This window comes from Mus caroli, unplaced genomic scaffold (genome assembly GCF_978045245.1).
Source record: "Mus caroli unplaced genomic scaffold, Mus_caroli_1 scaffold_4, whole genome shotgun sequence".
NCBI lineage: Eukaryota > Metazoa > Chordata > Mammalia > Rodentia > Muridae > Mus > Mus caroli.
The window spans coordinates 114,304,034-114,323,507 of record NW_028227259.1 but is presented as its reverse complement, the minus strand read 5'-3'; the positions used below and the strand labels follow the sequence as shown (position 1 = coordinate 114,323,507).

The 19,474-nt window shown below is 43.2% G+C and overlaps 1 protein-coding gene across 3 annotated transcripts in view; it reads right to left on the bottom strand.

The window, feature by feature from the left end:
- Positions 1-848: 848 nt before the first annotated feature.
- Golga3 (golgin A3) overlaps positions 849-19,474 on the bottom strand; it is a 45,162-nt gene continuing 26,536 nt past the window's right edge. For all 3 annotated transcript variants that reach the window (XM_021162341.3, XM_021162343.3, XM_021162342.3), the window contains exons 13-24: positions 19,006-19,269; positions 18,179-18,273; positions 16,513-16,729; positions 15,706-15,849; positions 14,303-14,500; positions 11,740-11,856; positions 7,072-7,211; positions 6,294-6,426; positions 6,019-6,141; positions 2,991-3,152; positions 2,216-2,379; positions 849-1,096 (exon numbers count right to left, since the gene is read on the bottom strand). In XM_021162341.3, the coding sequence (XP_021018000.1) occupies positions 925-1,096; positions 2,216-2,379; positions 2,991-3,152; positions 6,019-6,141; positions 6,294-6,426; positions 7,072-7,211; positions 11,740-11,856; positions 14,303-14,500; positions 15,706-15,849; positions 16,513-16,729; positions 18,179-18,273; positions 19,006-19,269 (1,929 nt within the window). In that variant the 3' untranslated portion in view covers positions 849-924. The remainder of the gene's footprint in view (positions 1,097-2,215; positions 2,380-2,990; positions 3,153-6,018; positions 6,142-6,293; positions 6,427-7,071; positions 7,212-11,739; positions 11,857-14,302; positions 14,501-15,705; positions 15,850-16,512; positions 16,730-18,178; positions 18,274-19,005; positions 19,270-19,474) is intronic.

Sequence of the window (19,474 nt, the reverse complement as noted above, 5' to 3'; positions counted from 1 at the left end):
CCTGACTGGCCCTGCCTGTTCATAAGCCAAAGTGAGTAAAACCACAGAAGGCTGAGAGGTCAGTGATATTAATTCATGGAGACGCTGGCAGAAAAGACCTCAGAAATAAAAAGACTACAACTAAATCAATTCTTTCTGTGCCAAGAGTATTTGGTTTTAGGATGCATAGAAAATAAGTTATATTTCTTAAAATACATTTTTAAACTGATATCGCTAAAGCTACATATATACTGTTTCCCAATAGCAAATTTTCAAAAAGGAAATCAGTAAGACAATTAGGTCCTTAAATAATATAGGTATATGTTTTCAAAAGACTTTCAATATTTATATATACATCCTATTTAGGTAGAACAGTTTGAAAAGCAAATGAAATAAAAAGCAAAAGGTGTAAATATAAACTCACTTATGTAGGAAAGTGAAGGTCTTGTGTGCGTCTAGAGCCACATGTAAGAGTCCCTTCTTCTGCAAGTGACTGTTCAGAAGGACATACTCAGATTTCACCAGCAGTCCAAACTCTGATGTTTTCAGGATTTGGTCATTTCATGGGAGAAGCTAGATGTGGTTTAAAATGATTATGCTTTTAATCCTTGCCTCATCCCATTTATTTATTTATTTATGAATGACAGAGTCTTCCTTTGTAGCCCTGGCTGTTCTGAAACTACTGACCTGTAGACGAGGCTGGCCTCAAACTCATAGAGATCATGCCTGCATCTGCCTCCTGGATGCTGGGATTAAAAGTATGTGCCATTACCTCCCAGTTTTTTTCTGTTATTTTAATCCTTGATAAAAAGTAAAGGGAAATTTAAATGTCATTTCTTAAAAAAGGAAAAAAGAAAGCCACCAGAGCATTCGATCAAATAAATAATATTGACAAGAGAATTCCTTCGACAGTCACAAATACTTGTGTGATGAGGACAACAGTGGTCATTGGCCCAGCCCTTCTCTGGGAACACTGTTTTGATTATGTAGTTTTGTGTCTCCCCGGGGATGGGCATGCTCTGCTGGGGCAGCTTCCACCTGAGCCCACGAGGACAGGGACTCATGCACAGTGATGGTATGCTCCTCCATCTGGCGCTGGAGACTGTCCATTTCCTGCCTGGGGAGATGAGAGAAGGCAGAAGAAACCCTAAATCATACAAGGATCAGACAGAACCACCAGCCACAGCTCTAACAAGCTACAGTGAGTATGTGTTTCTCTCAAAGACTAATCAATGTTATTACAGACCAGCAAAGTCAGCTGGAATCTGTTGTTTGCTTTAACAAAATCTCCATCATTCAATTTTACTAATGAAGACCCAGGAGCCAGATGCTGGGGTGAAAGCCTGCTAGCTCAGAGAGGCAGAGAAAACTTCCAGCTGACCTTCCTCTTCAGCAACAACCCAAAGGAAAAGGAATCTCTCCTCCTCTGCCTGGTCTCAAAAACCCCTCCAACTTCTCTCCACCCTGTCACATCCTGGGATCTCTCTATCCATGCTCCTGACGTCCTCTTATTTCTATGTTCTTTTTTTCCTATGTTCACTCCCTGCCATATGGCTGATTGCTCCTCCTCTAGACTTATGGTTGACTTTATTTATCCTGTTTAAATAATCAGAAAGCTCTTGGATTAAAGGGGTGTGCCAGGCTGAGACACATCACAATTAGAAACAGGTTTTTCCAGTAAATAATACAATCATGGGTTCCTAGTGTCATCAAATATCCTGCAACAGGAACAAAGAAGGCAAAAGCGCTTGGCATTTTTTTTTCCACTCTGGGCAGAAGCCAGCAAACTACCTGATATAGGTTTCTGTTTACTGAGAGGTGCTTCCATCAGGAACATGAGAAAGATACAGACCTGAGGGCCTGATGCTAATCAAGTTGCTGTCTAGAAGCTGTCACCTGAGGCTATTGTCACATGTGATTTCCCCCAACAAGGTCACCTGCCTATCAGGGTCCCATGTGCCATATACAGCCCATGATGCTGGTCTCTTCTGTCCTAAGCTAAGAGGCTCAGCATATAGGGGAGAGGTTTAACACCTGACCTTTTAAGGGCCCACCAAGACTTAGTTAACTATTTTCACCTTACACATGGACCCCAGAAGCTCTGCCAGTAAAAACCCTCTACTTCACAAGAGATTCAAAGACATAGGCACTCTACAAACAACAGAAGAGATGCCACCAGGAAAAACATGTCATGCCTAAATACTGAACAAAATAGGGCACAGAAAACAGATCATACTTGAGCTGCTGCAAACAGTTGTTGAGATTCTTGAGGGGTTCCTTGCTCACAGCCGGTGGGGGCCTCAGCAGCTCCTCTAGCAATGAGGCTGGGACAGGGCAGTCTGGTATCTTGATGGGTGTTGCAGGACTGGATGAGTTGGACTCACCCTTTGGCTCTTTCTTCTGTTTGTAAAAGCACATCATTAGCTCTCTTCATTCTCCACTGTGACAACTGACCTTCCCTGCATCCTCACTCTGAGAAGAGGACTAAACTACCAAGTCCAATAGTTAGCAGGTTAAGATATACTAGCCGGTCCAGCAATCCTAATGCACTTAGTTAAGCACAAACTACTTATGCATGACCCTAAGGGGAAATAACTGAACATGGCATTACAGCTCTCTTATGGGAGTTTCCTGAGATATAACCCTATACTTTGAGCTTCCCTAAGAAATTAGGCAATATTTACTTCAATTGTGCAAAAATTATCTGCCAGCTATTTCAACACTGCATCAGGGCTGATACGTGTGTTCATCAGTTTAAAATAGTATCACAGCAAGATGATATATGTGTTCAAGAAGAGAAGTAAATATTCTCTTGAACAAAATAAAGTTGTTTGGCCACTGTCCAAGGAGAGCTCTTTATGATCTTTGTGCATAAGATAGTTCAATGTTGGTTAAGTGTTTTGATCTGTGAATGACTAGAAAACCTGCCAATCTCCTGCCTTCCCCCCACCACACCCCCAGCCAAATCTAAATGAGATAGACAGTTAACTTGTAAGAGACCTAAATCCAACCTTGGCTGCACCACGGCGGAGATCCAGCTTGAGCTGTTGGTTCTGCTGCAGCAGAGTCTTCATGTTGTTCTTTAGTTCAGACACTTTGGCTTGAAGCATAAACTTATCCTTCTGCGTCTCAGACAGATCTTCTTGTACCATTTCCAACTCAGACTTGATGGTCTAAGGAAAATGAGCATATATTTTTAAAGCTAAAAGATCTTAGTGAGTGGCTCATGCCTATAATCCCAGCACTGGTGAGGTTCAGGAGGCAGAATGATTAAGAGTTCAAGGCCAGCCCAACTTGAGATTCATCCCTTGTACAAGAACCAATCCCTAACACTATCAATGATACTCTGTTAGGCTTACAGAAAGGAGTCTAGCATAACTGTCCTCTCAGAGGCTCCACCCAGCAGCTGACTGAAAAAGATGCAGAGACCCACTGCCAAACATTAGATGGAGCTTGGGGAATCTTATGAAAGAGTCATGGGAAAGACTGAGGGCCCTAAAGGGATAGACCTCCACAGGAAGACCAACAGAATCAACTAACCTGGACCCTTGGGAGCTCCCAAAGACTGAACTACAAACCAAAGAGCATATAAGGGCTGGACCTAGGCCCCTCACATGTATGTAGCAGATGTGCACCTTGGTCTTCATGCCAGTCCCCAACAACTGGAGTGGGGGATGTCCCTGACTCTGTTGCCTGTCTATGGATCCCGTTCCCCTAACTGGGCCTCCTTGTCTGGCCTCAGTGGGAGATGACATGCTTAGTCCTGCAGTGACTCAATGTGCCAGGGTGGGTTGGTACGCAGGGGGGCTTCGCCCTTCTCAGAGAAGAAGGGGAGGGAGGATTGGGAGGAGGGATTGTGTGAGGAAGGGAACTGGGAGGAAGGGGAGGGCTTCGATCAGGATGATAATTAATTAATGGGAAAAAAGAAAGAGTTCAAGTCCAGTTTTAGCTACATATCAAGCTTGGGCTACATAAGAGTCTGTCTTAAACATCTTTTTTTTTTTTTTTTTTTTTTGGTTTTTCGAGACAGGGTTTCTCTGTGTAGCCCTGGCTGTCCTGGAACTCACTTTGTAGACCAGGCTGGCCTCGAACTCAGAAATCCGCCTGCCTCTACCTCCCAAGTGCTGGGAGTAAAGGCGTGCGCCACCACCGCCCGGCTGTCTTAAACATCTTTTTTTTTTTTTTTTAAAGATTTATTTATTTATTTATTATATATAAGTACACTGCAGCTGTCTTCAGACACTCCAGAAGAGGGAGCCAGATCTCGTTACGGATGGTTGTGAGCCACCATGTGGTTGCTGGGATTTGAACTCTGGACCTTCGGAAGAGCAGTCGGGTGCTCCTACCCACTGAGCCATCTCACCAGCCCCCTGTCTTAAACATCTTAAAACACACTTTAAGATGTTAACTTTTTTTCAGTTTGGGGAATGTACTTTTTGCTAGGATAAGGTATCTTTGTATCTAAGCAGTTTCCAAGGCACTGACAAGTTCACTGAAATCAAACCATTGACTTTAAAAAAAGATTTATTGCTGGGCGTGGTGGCGCATGCTTTTAATTCCAGTACTGGGGAGGCAGAGGCAGGTGGATTTTTGAGTTCCAGGCCAGCCTGGTCTACAAAGTGAGTTCCAGGACAGTCAGGGCTACACAGAGAAACCCTGTCTCGAAAAACCAAAAAAAAAAAAAAATCCTTATTTTTAATTCTGTGTACCTGTGTCTGTGCATGGATATGTTCATGGATATGTACACCCGAGCACAGGTGCCTGTAAAGGCCAGAAGAGAGAGCTGGATTTTCTAGAGCTGGAGTTACATTTGGTTGTGAGCTGCCTTACAAGGTGCTGGAAACTGAACTTGAGTCCTCTGGAAGAATAACAAGAGCTCTGAATTGCTGAGCCATCTCTCCAACTCCAACCCTTAACATTATTTTTAGAGTGATTGGTTGGCTGGTTTATGTGTGAGTGCCTATGTGTGTTTATGTGCAGCACAAACATGCAAGAGCCCTCAGAAGCCAAAAGAAGGTGTTGACTTTCTTAGAGCTGCAATTATAGGAAGCTGTGAGCTACTATGTGGTTGCTGGGAACCAAACCCAGGTCCTCTGCAAGAGCAGTGAGTGCTCTTAATTGCTGAGCATCTCTCCAGCAACCCTGACAGTTAACATAGAGCCTTTCTCAAATAGCAGTATCTGTATTGCCACAGTTAACTCCAAAGAATCTTTAAATTCCAAAGTCAGCTATTAGAATAAGTTAAATCAGGCTGGTGAGATGGCTCAGAGGGTAAGAGCACTGACTGCTCTTCTGAAGGTCCTGAGTTCAAATCCCAGCAACCACATGGTGGCTCACAACTACCTGTAACGAGATCTGATGCTCTCTTCTGGTACATCTGAAGTCAATAGTAAATAAATCTTTGGGCCAGAGCAAGCAGGGACTGAGCGATTGAAATTGACAGGATTGAGTGGGGCCAACCAGAGAGAGTGGGGTTGTCTGGAGCAAGCAGAGGTCCTAAAAACTAAATTCCCAACAACCACATGAAGGCTCACAACCATATGCACAGCTATAGTGTACTCACATACATAAAAATAAATAAATCTTTAAACATTCCTAAGAAACCATATAAACCAATAAGTGAGGAGTATTATCAAGTTCTGTTTCTGGTCCTTTCCCTGAGTAATAAAGACTATTCATTTGAGCTTTCATGGAGAAGCCGACCATAAACTAAGCTCACATTGCATATTATACTACTCACTAGAGCTAATAAAAAGCATGTTCCTGGTACATGCATTTCATATAGCATAACAAAGGGATAGTGCTTGAATTTGTCTGTTTCTCTTCCATCCAGCATGTAACCTATACCAGGTAATCATGCTGAGTCTCATTCTAAAATGGGGACAGTGTCTTCAGATCACTGGGGTGGGGTCAGGGAGCCCGGACAGTGATCGACGTGGACATCAGCGAGTACTCCTGTTGCACGTGTTAACACTCAGCCTGGCTGGGACTGAATCATCTCAACACAGGTCCAGGACCCTGGACAGGGATAGGACCAACCTGAAGTGTCTGTTGTGTCCCCTCCAGTTCTTTCTTGCCCTGTTGCTCTGTCAAGTCAAGCTGCTGCTTCAGGGACTGAATCTCTCGTTCTTTCTGATCCAACTCCCATTTGAGATCTTCCATCTAAAGAACAAAAGCACATGGCTAAGACAATTTAAAAAAGCTGTCTTACACTGTAAAACAGTTGTAAGGAATTTCTATCCATCCTTCAGTATTACATTTAAAAAGCATATACTCTCTGTCTGAGCAGTAGGGAAACAAAGCCTAGCTGTCACCTCTTGGCTCCCTGTCGGTTGCTGGCTCAACTGCTCATCTAGCTTCTTCTGTAGGAGCTGGAGCTGGGTTCTAGCTTCTGCCAGCTCAGTCTGGAATTGTGCTATTTCTTGAGAATGCTTTCCATCCTGAATCCTGGCATTTAAACAAACAAACAAACAAACAAACAAACAAACAAACAAACAAGTTAGAAATAAAATGACAAACTTCTCTCAATTTGTCCTCCAGGGCTGTCCATGGTGAGACTCTTGACCATGGCTATAGACAGTGTGGAGTCCTTCCAATGCTTATCCATGCACTAACCCCGAAAAGCCCTTTGTACTCTGTACACTCTGGTCACAAAGCTCAGCCCAGGATGCTGTCAGACACTTTCATAACAGTGAACAGAGGCCTCTGAAGCTTCTGTAGAGGTGAGGTACGTGCAGCCCCTTTCCTCGTGTCCAGGCTGATACTGTTAGTGTGATGCTACAATGAACCTCAAAACATCCCTTGACTGAGTGTTCAAATAGGGGTTCTTTCTATTCCAGGAAGAAGTCAAGGAAGAGCTGGGTTATGGTTAAACTTAAGCTTCCTGAGAAAGGAGTCATTGTAATTTTGCTCTTTTGACTTGCCCTAAAGTACTTGGCACCTTAGAGTAAGACAGATGATCCCTGGGGTGTGAGATCCAAAATGAATTAAAGACGAGAAAAAACCCCAACTGCTCTGATATGGTATATGGAAAATGACTGTGATCACCATCGCCAGCCCTGGGGTATGCTTGTGCAAGCATCAGGTACTCACTGGAGCTCATCCACCTCGGCCTGCAATGTCTGTACCAGGTGTTCTTTGGCCTGCAATTCTTTCTTCACCTCACTCAGCTCCAAAGTAGCTGCCTTAAAGTGGCGGCGGTTGTGCCCAGCTTCTATCCTGGCAGCAGCCATCTAGAAGAAGGTGAATATGTTGACATTACTCACACACAAGTTGTACCAAGTTGATGGAATATCAAATACCAGCACTGAAGCCCCTCTCAAACCCATGAAGACCTGGACACATCTGTGTCATTTCCTCTCAAGACTAAATTACTGATAAAGATGAAGGTAACTGGCACTATGCTTAGCATGCAGTGGGCCAGGAACATATGATGGACAACTAAATGAATCATTAGTTTAAATAGGTTGTATATTCCTCAACCATACCTGTTTATTACTAGTTAAGTTTATTCCTAATTCTTCTTTTTTTTTTTTTTTTTTTTTTTTGCTTTTAAGACAGGTTTTTTTTTGTTTTGTTTTGTTTTTTGTTTTTTGCCTAATAGCCTGGGTGTCCTGGAACTCTCTCTGTAGACCAGAATGGCCTGGAATTCACAGAGATCCACCTGCTTCTGCCTCCTGAGTGCTGGGATTAAAGGAGTGCACCACCATTCCCAGCTATTCCTAATTCTTATATATTTTTATCTAGTTGTAACAACTGATAAAACTGTCTTTCTCTGAACATTTGGTGATTTCAAAGTCAACAATAGATCCTCTCAAAATTTCCAAGCAAATTCTTGAATGCATAAAAAATTCCATTTTCTTTTCTAGTCATTTAGAAATATTAGAGAAACAATTAGAGCTGGTATCTGCCTGTGTAGTAACATTGTGCCTAGAACTTTTGAGGCCTAGGGTTCATTGCAAAGAAGAAAACAGAAGGCATCATCAGTGTAACCATTACTTAGTCAATGTATCCTATTCTTTCACTTTAATGTCCTTCAAATTATGTCACAGATTTTTTTTTTGGTCAGGTTGTTTCCATTCAAAATGTCTGCTCTTAAGATGAGAACCAACAGGGAGATTTACAACTGGACAATGTGAGAAATTTTGGAATGCTCAATCCTAAATCAGGTATGTTCATCAGATCTTTCCCTTCAGGGCTCAGGGAGATACAAATTCAGAAAATGGGTGGAGAATCAGAGGGGATGGATGACGTCCTCTAAACACAGCAGGATTGACACACATAAGAATTCACAGGAAATGTGACAGCACACACAGGGTCCAAACAATGAGAAGGGGAAGGGCACAGGAACTCCCAACCCAACCGAGAAACTATCTGCCAGTGATATCCACGTACAAACAAAAAATTAGTTTTATTCAATGGAATCTCACTGGGTATATTAACCACACCTCAGGCCTGGACCCATCTAGTTTTTAGACAAAGAAAGGGTATAGAGTTGGGTAGAGGGGTGGGAGGATCAGGGAGGAGTTGGGGGAGTGGAAAAGCATGATCAGAATAGAATGTATAAAAAATGTTTTAATAAGAGAAGAAAAAGGCTGCTTCTAAAACAAGTAAAACTAACACACACACACACACTACAACATACCATTCTTAAAACATGCTCCAGCTGGGCATTAACATGCATACCCTTAGTCCCAGCACTTGCGGGGCAGATCTCTGTGTGCTTGAAGCCAGCCTGGTCTACATTGTAAGTTCCAGGCCAGCCAAGGCTACATAGGGAGACCTTGTCTAAGAAAAGACAAACCCCATACAAACATCTCCCACAAATCCTCTTGTCCTTCTGAAGGTTTCAAAGCACAGTAACAATGTCTTATAGGCTGAAGAGATGTATCAGGGATTAAAGTACTTGCCATAATAGCAAGAGGATCAGAATTCATATCGCAGGTATCTACATAAAAAACCAAGTGTGTGTGAACAGGCAGCATTAAAAGCCAAAGATAGAATCCCCAAGGAGACTAGCCATTAGCAAACTTCAGATTTCATTAAGAGATCCTGCCTCAAAGGGTAAGGTAGATCAATCAAGGAAGATTCCGGAAACTAGCATAAGGCCTCTACATGCAATTACACACTCACGGACAAACATCTGCATACACATATGTGCCAAACAACTGCAGATATGTATATACACATCATACATGCAAACAACAGCCACAAAAATCACAAAAATATTTTACTGTCATGTAGAAAGATTTAAGCTTTGTTCATAAGTGTCTGGCGGGGGGGGGGGGCGGGGGACACTTAGTTATATACCTATTATTGCTCCAGCACTTCTAGTAACAAATTTCCTAGTCATGCCTTCTTTTAAAGCAAGAATAAAAATATGTAATGAGATGGGTCAGTTGGCACACACCTTTAATTCCAGAAATCAGGACAGAGGCAAGTGAATCTTTGAGAGTTCAAGGCCAGCCTGGTCTACATAGTGATGGTCAGGACCATGAGAGTCTCTGTCTCAAAACAAAAAACAAACAAACAAAAACCCAAATAGAACCAAAACAAAACTAAGTGATATCTAACCACAGAACTGATGACAGATGTGGAGATGCAATAGACCATGTATCAAAAACCTCAAGCAAAGCCTGGATATCTACTCAGATAATCACATGTGAGCCATGAACATACCAGTAACTGCTCATATTAAAATATGTTTACAAAGCTTTAAAATTATCTTATCTTAAAACTTTTTCTGGGTTAGTGAGGTGGCTCACCAAGTAAAGGTGCTTGCCACATAAACCTGACCATCTGAGTCAAAGCCCCGGAACCTGTGTAAAGGAGAAGGAATCGGACATCATTGAGGCCCATTCCCCAAGCATAACTAGCCATTTTGTTCCATGCCTGCCAGCTGCTTCATATTGTTGCTGTAATGTGCCTAGTAGTCATTGACACAGAAAAATAACTTGACTCACAGCAGGGTCATGCTGATCACATACTCTGTTATGTTTTGTATATGATGGGGTTTGGCTAGAGAGATGGCTCAGTAGTTAAGAGCACTGACTACTCTTCCAAAGGTCCTGAGTTCAATTCCTAGCAACCACATGGTGGCTCACAACCATCTGTAATGAGATCTGACGCTCTCTTATGGTATGTCTGAAGACAACAACAGTGTACTCACATACATGAGATAAAAAAATAAAAATAAAAATAAAAACAAAAAAGAAATTCTCCAGCTGCAGCCTTCACTAAGGACCAAGCAAGACAAGGGTCAGCTTGAACCGTTGTGTCTCCATTACTAACGAAACATGTAAAACAGTCTGACCACCCTACTCCCCCCTGTATCTGCTATGAGCTCAATGTGGCATTTGCTGTTTTAGTCTTTAAAAGCTGACACTGATAAATGCTCAGTGCACAGCTTTCCACTCCCAAGTCTGATATGTCTGTTGACCTGATCCATCAGTCTTTAGGTATGTGTTCAATAAAGCATCCCTGTCTGACTGAGATTGGTGTTTGCGTGGCTTGTAGGACAACTCCTGAAACCCAACATCATCAAAGTTATCCCTAGATTTCCACAACTCACACACATCATGTACATATGTATACATGATGAATTTAAAAAAATTTTAAGTTACAATTATATTTTACTACCTTCGGTGGGCACTGAGGCATACACCTGTAATCCCCAGTACTTGGGATGCAGAAGAGGATCATGAATTCATGGTTTCTAGGCACAGTGGTACACACCTTTAATCCTAGCATCTGGGAGGCAGGGGCAATGTTGAGCTCTGTGAGATAAAGGCTAGCCTGGTTCATGTAACCAGTGTTGGGCCAGCTAGGGCTACATCATGAGACTCTATCTCAAAAATACAACAGTAAAAATAAAGAGTTCAAGAGTTCAGCCACACTGCAAATTCAAGGACATTCTGTGCTACAAGAGACACTGTCTCAGATAAAGAAAAAGAAAAAATAAAACTGTATGTGTATATGAGTAACAGAATATTATACACACACAACAGTGGCCCTGAGTCTGCTTTGTGGCAGGACGTATGTCAGCAGGAAGCTCACATTCTAAAAGAGAAGGGGTGTAAAGAAGTGGTGGCAACATGGCTTGGGAGGTAGAGGCAGGTGGATGTCTGTGAGTTTGAGGTCAGCCTGGTCGACAGAGCAAGTTCCAGGACAGTCAGGGCTACACGGAGAAACCCTTCTCGGGAAGAAAAAAAAAAAAAATAAAACCAAGAACGGAGCAGGGGATGGACTGCGTATTGGCCACCACAGGCCTTTGCTGTTATGATTTACACGACAGATCAGCAAAATGGGAGTGTGGGAAGGAGCTAGCCACAAAGACAGTTCTATCTGCAGCCATCATTCTTGACTGTTTTTAGTCAAGGTCTTGTTATAGAGCTTAAGCTGGCCTCAAGCTCACTACATAGAGCTCAAAGCTGGCTTTGAAGACAGAATCCTCCTACTCATGAAGTCTTGTTGGGAGTGTGCACAAACGGGAAATGTGGTTTTTAAACTTTACAGGGATGTCTTTTCCCAGCAAAGACTAATATGTGTGTGTATGGGTGGTCCAGTCTATCTTTCCCAGTCCCACATTGCTAAAGTGGTTTAGTATGATGTCACTTTCTATAAAGAAACAATGCCATGTTCCCTGCAGTCTGTGTCATAACTACCCAGTCCTTAGAAATAACATTATCATGTGAAGGGCTACACCTCCTGGAAGGCCCAGTAAATTTGAAGTTGGATTCGGTTCCTAGCACTTACGCATACCTGTTCCTTCAGGCTGTTCACTTCCATCTTTTCTTTCTCTAATGAGACTTGTAAGGCTTGGACAAGTTGCTTCATCTGGCGATCCTCCTCCTCTTTGCGCTGTAAAACTGCCTGCACCTATATCAAATCATGAAAGGATGAATAAGCAGCAGTATCAATTCCAATCACCTATACAACCTGCAGTGCAATCTGAGATCCTCTACAGTCAGGTGGAGCCCGGTAGGATGCCATACATAATAATGGCATCACAGGAAAGGAACGAAGTAGGGAAAGTGAGAAACCCCACTCTGGGCTAGCACTGTCGCTCAGTTGGTAGACTGCTTGCCTAGTAGGCATAAAGACCTGGATTCGGTTCCTAGCACTTACGCATAAAACAAAACAGACATGGCTGTAAACCCAGGGCAGAAGAATTACAAGTTTAAAGTCATCATCCTCAGCTATCTAGATCCACGATTCCCACTTCAGAGAGAGAAGGGGAGTGTTGAAGGAGAGAGAGAGCGATCAATTGATGCAGAAGTCTGTCCTCACAGGAGTGTGTCTAACAGCTGCATTCAAGAACACAGATTCGAACCCAAAAGAAAGATACAAATGTATCATAAGAGATGTTTACAAGGAAGGCAGCCCAGCAAGGACAGTAGTGGAAGAAACTGGAGCAAAATGAAAATTAACTAAACTCTTCTAGTAACTACATAATTTTAAGGCTTGTGTGTGACTTGTACTGGCTGGTTTTGTGTCAGTTTGACACAAACTAGAGTCTGTCACGAGACAGGAAGGAGCTTCACTTGAGGAAATGCCTCCACGAGATCCAGCTGTAAGGCACTTCTCAATTGGTGATCAACCCAGGGGGTGGGGGCAGCCCATTGTGGGTGGTGCCATCCCCAGACTAGTGGTCCTGTGCTGTATAAGAAAGCAGAATGAGGAAGCTTGAGGAAGCCACATAGTAAACAACACCTCTCCATGGCCTCTGCATCAGTTCCTGCCTCCAGGTTCCTACCCTGCTTGAGTTCCTGTCCTGACTTCCTTCAGTGAAGAACAACAATGCACCAACTGTCTGCTCAGTCTGAGAGCCAAATTCACTTTCAACTATTTCTTTTTTTTGTTTTTTTGGTTTTTTTTTTAAGATTTATTTATTATATGTAAGTACACTGTAGCTGTCTTCAGACACTCCAGAAGAGGGCGCCAGATCTCGTTGCGGATGGTTGTGAGCCACCATGTGGTTGCTGGAATTTGAACTCTGGACCTTCGGAAGAGCAGTCGGGTGCTCTTACCCACTGAGCCATCTTACCAGCTCTTCAACTATTTCTTATTTTCGCTTTTCAAAATCTCTTCTCTTCTTTAGCCCTATTCAACTCTCTCTCTTCTCTGACCCTATGCTCTGTCTCCTGGACCCTACCACTCCTCCCCAGTCCTGATGCTCTCTTCAACTCCTTTCTCCCCTCTCTGTCTGTCTCTCTCGGCACTTAAAATATTTCATATTACAAATGTAAAGTGTAAGGTGATTAAAGCCTTTCTTTCCTTTTCAACTTGCTTTTTGGTCATGGTGTTTCATAAAGCAACAGAAACCCCGAGACAGTAGTGGGGCACTGCTGTGACAGACCTGACCATGATGTGGGGAAGATTGTAAAGGGTCTTGAAACTTTGAGCTAGAAGAATTCCTAAGCTCATTAAGAACTCAGTAGGATGTTTTTAGGAGCTTGGAAGGTTAAGAATGAGGAGACCAGAGATGCAGAGGTACAGAGATGGAAGCCTGGCTTGTGAAGTTTCAGAGGCAAGTTTAGAAACTCTAACAGGGCTGTTTGCTACTTTGAGTTAAGATTCTGTCATTCTGGTCAACAGGGGCTTAAGAGTCAGCTGTGATTAGGACTAACAAGAGACCATAGAAATGAAAACTTGGCATTACTGGGACAATTTGATGCTGGTTAGCTGGAGCTAAGAAATTAATGGTGATTGAGAAGAGACCACCATCATTAAGGTGAAATCTGGGAAGTTTCCTGAGAACATAGAAAAGCTGTGTTGTATCTTGTGCTGGCAGTAGAACTTGGTAGTTTAAGAGTCACTTAGGTGGTACTGGCTTTGAAAGCATGAAGGGTAATGGAGAGGAGCTGAGGATTGGCACTGAGAGAGGCCACTAGTGAAGATGTAACCCCAGTGACCCTTAACTGATAGTTTTAAACTTTTCTTGGATTGTTCAGTGTCCTCCAAAGCACTGAAGAACCTAAGGAGCTAAGAACAGAATCTACAGTAAGATGCCAAGTTGGGGTTCAAATTTCAGCTTTAAATCCTATAATGACTCCAGGCAAGTGTCTTTTGTACAGGTTGCTGTCTAGAACCAGAGGACAGTCTGACCTGTCCCACCAGGAGCCTACTACACAAAAGGGACTAGTGAACTTGGTACAATGAGCACAGGCTCTTACTGCTGGGGATCCAGGTTTATGCCATGGCCAGGTTCCTCTGAGCCAGGTGTGGTCCCCTAAAAGTGGCTATGACTCAGTATGATGAGACACTGATAATAAGTATGTTCCACATGACTCTCATGCTGCTCCTGGCATAAAGGTCTCAGCACCTGCAGATTCAGCTGTACCAGGTCAGCTTCCCTCTTGGCTAGTGCAGTCTCCAGAATGCTGTTGTGCTCCCGCAGAGCTGCATTAGACTGTCCAAGGCCAGTGAGCTTCCCTCGCTCGTGCTCTAACTCCAGAGCTAGTTTCTTATTTGACTCTTCAAGACGTTTTATCTTCCTTCTGAAGCCTCTGGATTCTTGAAGCTGAAACATATTGGTACATGTAAAATGTCATGCTCTGGGCAGGTACGGTGATCCATGGTCATAACCCCAGTGCTTGGGAGGCAGAGGCAGAAGAATCAACTCAAAGCCACCATGGATATAGGAGACCCTGTATCAAAAGCAACACCTCCCCATGTGCAAAAATCATATTCTGCAAGACGGACTACTCAACTGAAAATACTCAACTGAAAAACGTAAGCAATTTTCTCCAAGAGCTAATACACTGCCCTTGACCTACTACCTACGAGTCTGCTACTCTTTTGAGTTCACAGGCTTCCCAGAAGCCAGTCCAGAAACTACTCAGGGCCTCGGATAAGCTGCTCACAAACAAGCATGGAGTTGATCTGATCTCAGCAATACCCACTTGAAGACAGGATAGAGATTGCTGAACAAAACACACATCTCAAAATGTAAGTTATGTGAAGTTCCCAAAGGCCCTACTGTAGCAACATGGTAGGGTTGCCCAGGGGCAGGAGACAGGATCTTGGTGACAGTGCTGAAGCACTGCTTGAACAGGGCTAATAGGCCGGGCAGTGTGGTGTACACCTTTAATCCCAGCGCTTGGGAGGCAGAGGCAGGCGGATCTCTGAGTTCGAGGCCAGCCTGGTCTACAGAGTGAGTTCCAGGGCAGCCAGGGCTACACAGAGAAAACCTGTCTCCAAAAACAAACAAACAAACAAACAAACAAAAACAAAAACACCCCCAAAACCAAAAAGGGTTATATAGATCTAAACAGAGAATTCTCAACAGAGGAATCTCAAATGAAATACTTAATGAAATCAGAGAAATCCTGTCTCAGAAAACAAACAAACAAACAAACAAACAAAACAAAAAAAGGCTAATAAACTGAGTTGTCAGTTCTTTGGCAGATTTAATTTGGGTTTGTTATTTAAATCAAAGCATCCTAACTGGGAAAAGAACAGGATTATCTAACCTTTAAACACTGACTTAATGACAAATCTGTTAAGATGGATTCATAGCTATCCTGGGACTCATGTGGCATAGGGGCTATAGGCTAGACACACCTGCCTCCAAATGTCTCAGTAGTCTTAGCCATGTGGTAACTGTAAAAGTGGTAACTATTGACATCCTCCCTAGAGTACTGGCAACAATGTGGTCCACCAACAATTACAAGGTGATCCTGGAGCAAAGCACAGCCACTATGTGCTTAGCAATGCAGGTGTTACCTCATCTTCTAGCTCCAGCACCTTCTCCCGGGACTCTTCCAGCTCCTGGCTAGTCATTGTGATCACCTCCTGTAACTCCTTCTCCAGTAGTATCTTGCTTTGGCCAACATTCTGCAGTTCCACCTCCAGAGCACGAATCTTCTCCTGAAAGGCAAAATGGGAGACATATTTAGTCACTGGCCTTTTCCTCCTTCAACTCTCATGGACACATACCTGATCACATTATAGATTTTTAAAATTTTTATTCCACGTTATTCATTTACTGTTATGTGTATGTGCATGTGTGTAGGTGTTCTTGTGTGCATGCACAGTTCAAAGGACAACTTTTGGGTGTCAGGTCTCTTCCTGACTTCTACAATGTGACTGGGAATCAAACTCAAGTCATCAGGCATGGTGGAAGGGGCCTGTACCCATTGAGCCATTCAACCAGCCCAGTTGTTTTAGTTTCTGAAACAGAGTCTCCTTACTAAACAGCGCAGGATTGAAGTAGTGAACTTCTCCCCTCAGCCTCACAAGTGTTGGGATTGCATTACTAAACCCAACTCAGAAGGCTCTATTCTTTTGTTTGATATAGGTCTCATATAGCTCATGCTGGCTTAGAATTTGCCATACAGCCAAGATTAACCTTGAAATTCTGATCGTCCTGCTTCAGCCCAGTGTGAGTTCAAGGCCAGCTTGGTCTACAAAGCAAGTTCCAGGACAGTCAGGGCTGCTACACAGAAAAATCCTATCTTGAAAAACAAAAAACACAACAAAAAAAACCCAAGAGTCCTAAGGACTTTGACAGGGAGAAATGTGTTTACCTACATGTAGAACAGGGTCACTGCTGCCACCTGTGCTCTGAGCTCTGAGCTGGTTTAGCTCTGCATCTGTAGCCTCCTTAGAAGCCAGAGCCTCCTGCAGGCGACGGCTGAGAATGCTCACAGCATTCTCATAAGCTTTGTGCTTAGTCTTCATCTCCTTCTGGGCGCTGGTCAGATCTGAGCCCAGCCTCTTCATCTTCTGCTTCTGTTCTGTGATGGCCCTGAGACATGAGAAAGCTGAGTTAACCTTCAGTGCAACCAACCAGGTCCCTGGCCTGAAACACCAAGGGGATATGTTGGCATATTCACCCTCTATGGCTGGATGGTAGAGTTTCTGTTTGTTTGTTTTGTTTTTCTGAGACAGAGTTTGTCTGTGTAGCCCTGTCTGTCCTGGAACTTGCTCTGTACACCAGGCTGGCTTTAAACTCAAGAGATGTGCCTGCCACTACCCCAGGCTTAGGGTACTAGCTCTTGAGAGACCAATTTAACTTAACACCATTCTGTGTTCCCAAAACCTGGCTGATCCTTAGGAGAATTTGGGCAAGTGTGTTCTTGTTTTGGTTTGGTTACTAAAGGAGAAAAGCTATCTGTCAGGAATCTATGCTAGAGGGATAGGACAAACAGTATAAATCTACTAAGTCAAATCTACCATCATCAAGATCTGGCCTCCTCTCTGCACAATTTTAAAAGTGATTTTGTGATGGGAATGGTGGTATACACCTGTAATTCCAGCATCTGAGAGGCTGAGAAAGGAAGATAGCTACAAGCCAGAGACTATGCTGGACACAGAACAGCTGGGCTACAGAAAGAGACCTTTACTCAACAAAACAAAATGATCTTGTGAGGGCAGAAACAGCACGCTTCCACCAAAAAATATCCCCAACATTTTTCCTGAAGGTCAAAAACAAACTCTTAGCAGGTTTCTGAAGATATGACTAGCTGATAAGACATAAGCAGCACAGAATATACCATGGAGTAAAGAGGTCCCAAGAGGTTAAGAGTCAGAGCTCATACTGTAATCCCAGCATTTGAGAAGGTGAAATAGAAATATCACAGGTTTGAGATCAGTCTAAAGAAAGAGAGTCTCAAAAACCAAAAGAGCAAAGATAGCTGGATCTCAATGAGTTCTAGGCCAGGTAGAGCTACATAGTGCTATTCTGTCTAGAAAAATAAAATAAAATAAAATAAACAGCCCAAAAGGGTATTTGCATATCTACATATATGAATAATGGCTGGTAAGAGTCATGCGTTTTGATTTGTGACAGACGAGTCTCAGTGCTAACCCTAGTGAGAGAGCAGGGATGACAGGACACTGACACCAGTGTGTAGCACAAAGTCAAATTAAATAAAAGGAGATTTTAGGACTAGGGCAGGTGCCTCCATGAGACAGCTTCTATTTAGTATAATCAACACCCTGGCTTTCAGCTCCAGCTGAGGTAGAGGGAGTGCTTCTGTAAAGGATGCTTGAGCAAATCAACTTATAAATTCAGATAAATAAGTAAAAAAAGGTAACTGCCAAATCCTGAGGGATGTTAGAACCATGCTCCAGGCTGCTCAAGTTTAATAAGGGTATGCTAGGAACACAGCAACACTGAGGACTATCTAAACTAATCCCTCTCCCACCAGAGCTGATGCCCCTCCATAGGTAGGTGTATGCTGCTCAGACTTACTTCTTGGCCTCTTGTTGCAGCTCTTCTATTTGTTTCTTCAGTGTCTCATTGGCCTCGGTAAGGGCTATCATCTGCTCTTTGTCAAACTTCAAAGACTTTAAAAAGAACAACAAAAAAACATGTGCAGTAAGTAAAAAGCCACCTACTCCCGATATCTGTCACTGATGACAACACTTCCTAGCGATCGAATGTATTTCTGGGGGTTGAGAGACCTGGCTCCTCTCCTAGAGGACTCAATTTCAATTCTCAGAACCCACATAGCAGTTCATAATCATATATAATTCCAGTTCTAAGCAATTCAATTCCTCTTTTAGCTTTTATGGGTATTACATACATGGTAAAGAGATAGACATGCAGCCAAAACATCCATACACATAAAGCAAAACAAAACAACCACAACAAATTTGACCACTATGTCCAGGCCATTAAATGCCTTCCTAAAGCCAATGTCCTGGCAGAGGGAATGGGTAGGTGGCCCCACGATCCTCCCCGTGACTGCATCCTGCCTAAACTCAGGCTATCTGCAGAGCACTCGCTCTCTCCTTTCTGTCTGGTGCCAACTCTGTGGACTTCAAGGCTCAGGAAACTAGCTCCCCAGACCCTGTAACACATGGCATGTCCTGATCTGAGCTCACTCTTTTTTGTTTCTTTCACGTGGCATCACAGCATGCATTTATCTGAATACTAGTTTCAGGAAGGCCTTGTCTCTGGATTGTTTTAAAAGTCTTTCTTGGTCAATGCTCCCCATTCCACTCTGTACACAGGAAGCCCCCAACACACTTAGCTGAGCCTCCACAACTCAAAAGAACCTAAGTACTGCATTCCACCTGCAGGTGAATCTCCATTTCATCTCGTTCTTTCTGCACTGACTGAAGGTGCCCCTCAAGCTCTGCCATCTGCTGGTGAACCAGGGACATGTCCTTCTGCAGCCGTGAGTGCTCTACTTCCACAGTCTTCTTCTCTCCCTGCAGCTTGATTAGCTCTTGCCTCAGTTCCTTCATCTCAGAGTCCAGCCGTTTTTTGGTGGCTTTCAGTTCATTGATGAGTTGATCTTTGGAAGTAGCATCTCGCCGGTATGCCTCTACCATCACCTTCAAGACACAAGTAATAAGCCAGTAACAGTCAGTATCTTACTCGAGGAATAAGGCTACCTTATAAAAATATTTACCAACAATTTTCAAGGCATAACCATCTTCTCACCCACATTCTAGAAACCCAGGGCTTAGAGGATTAGAGGAAAATGCTTTAACCACTAAACTACATCTCTAGCCCTAGGGTAGAACTTTTTACACAAAA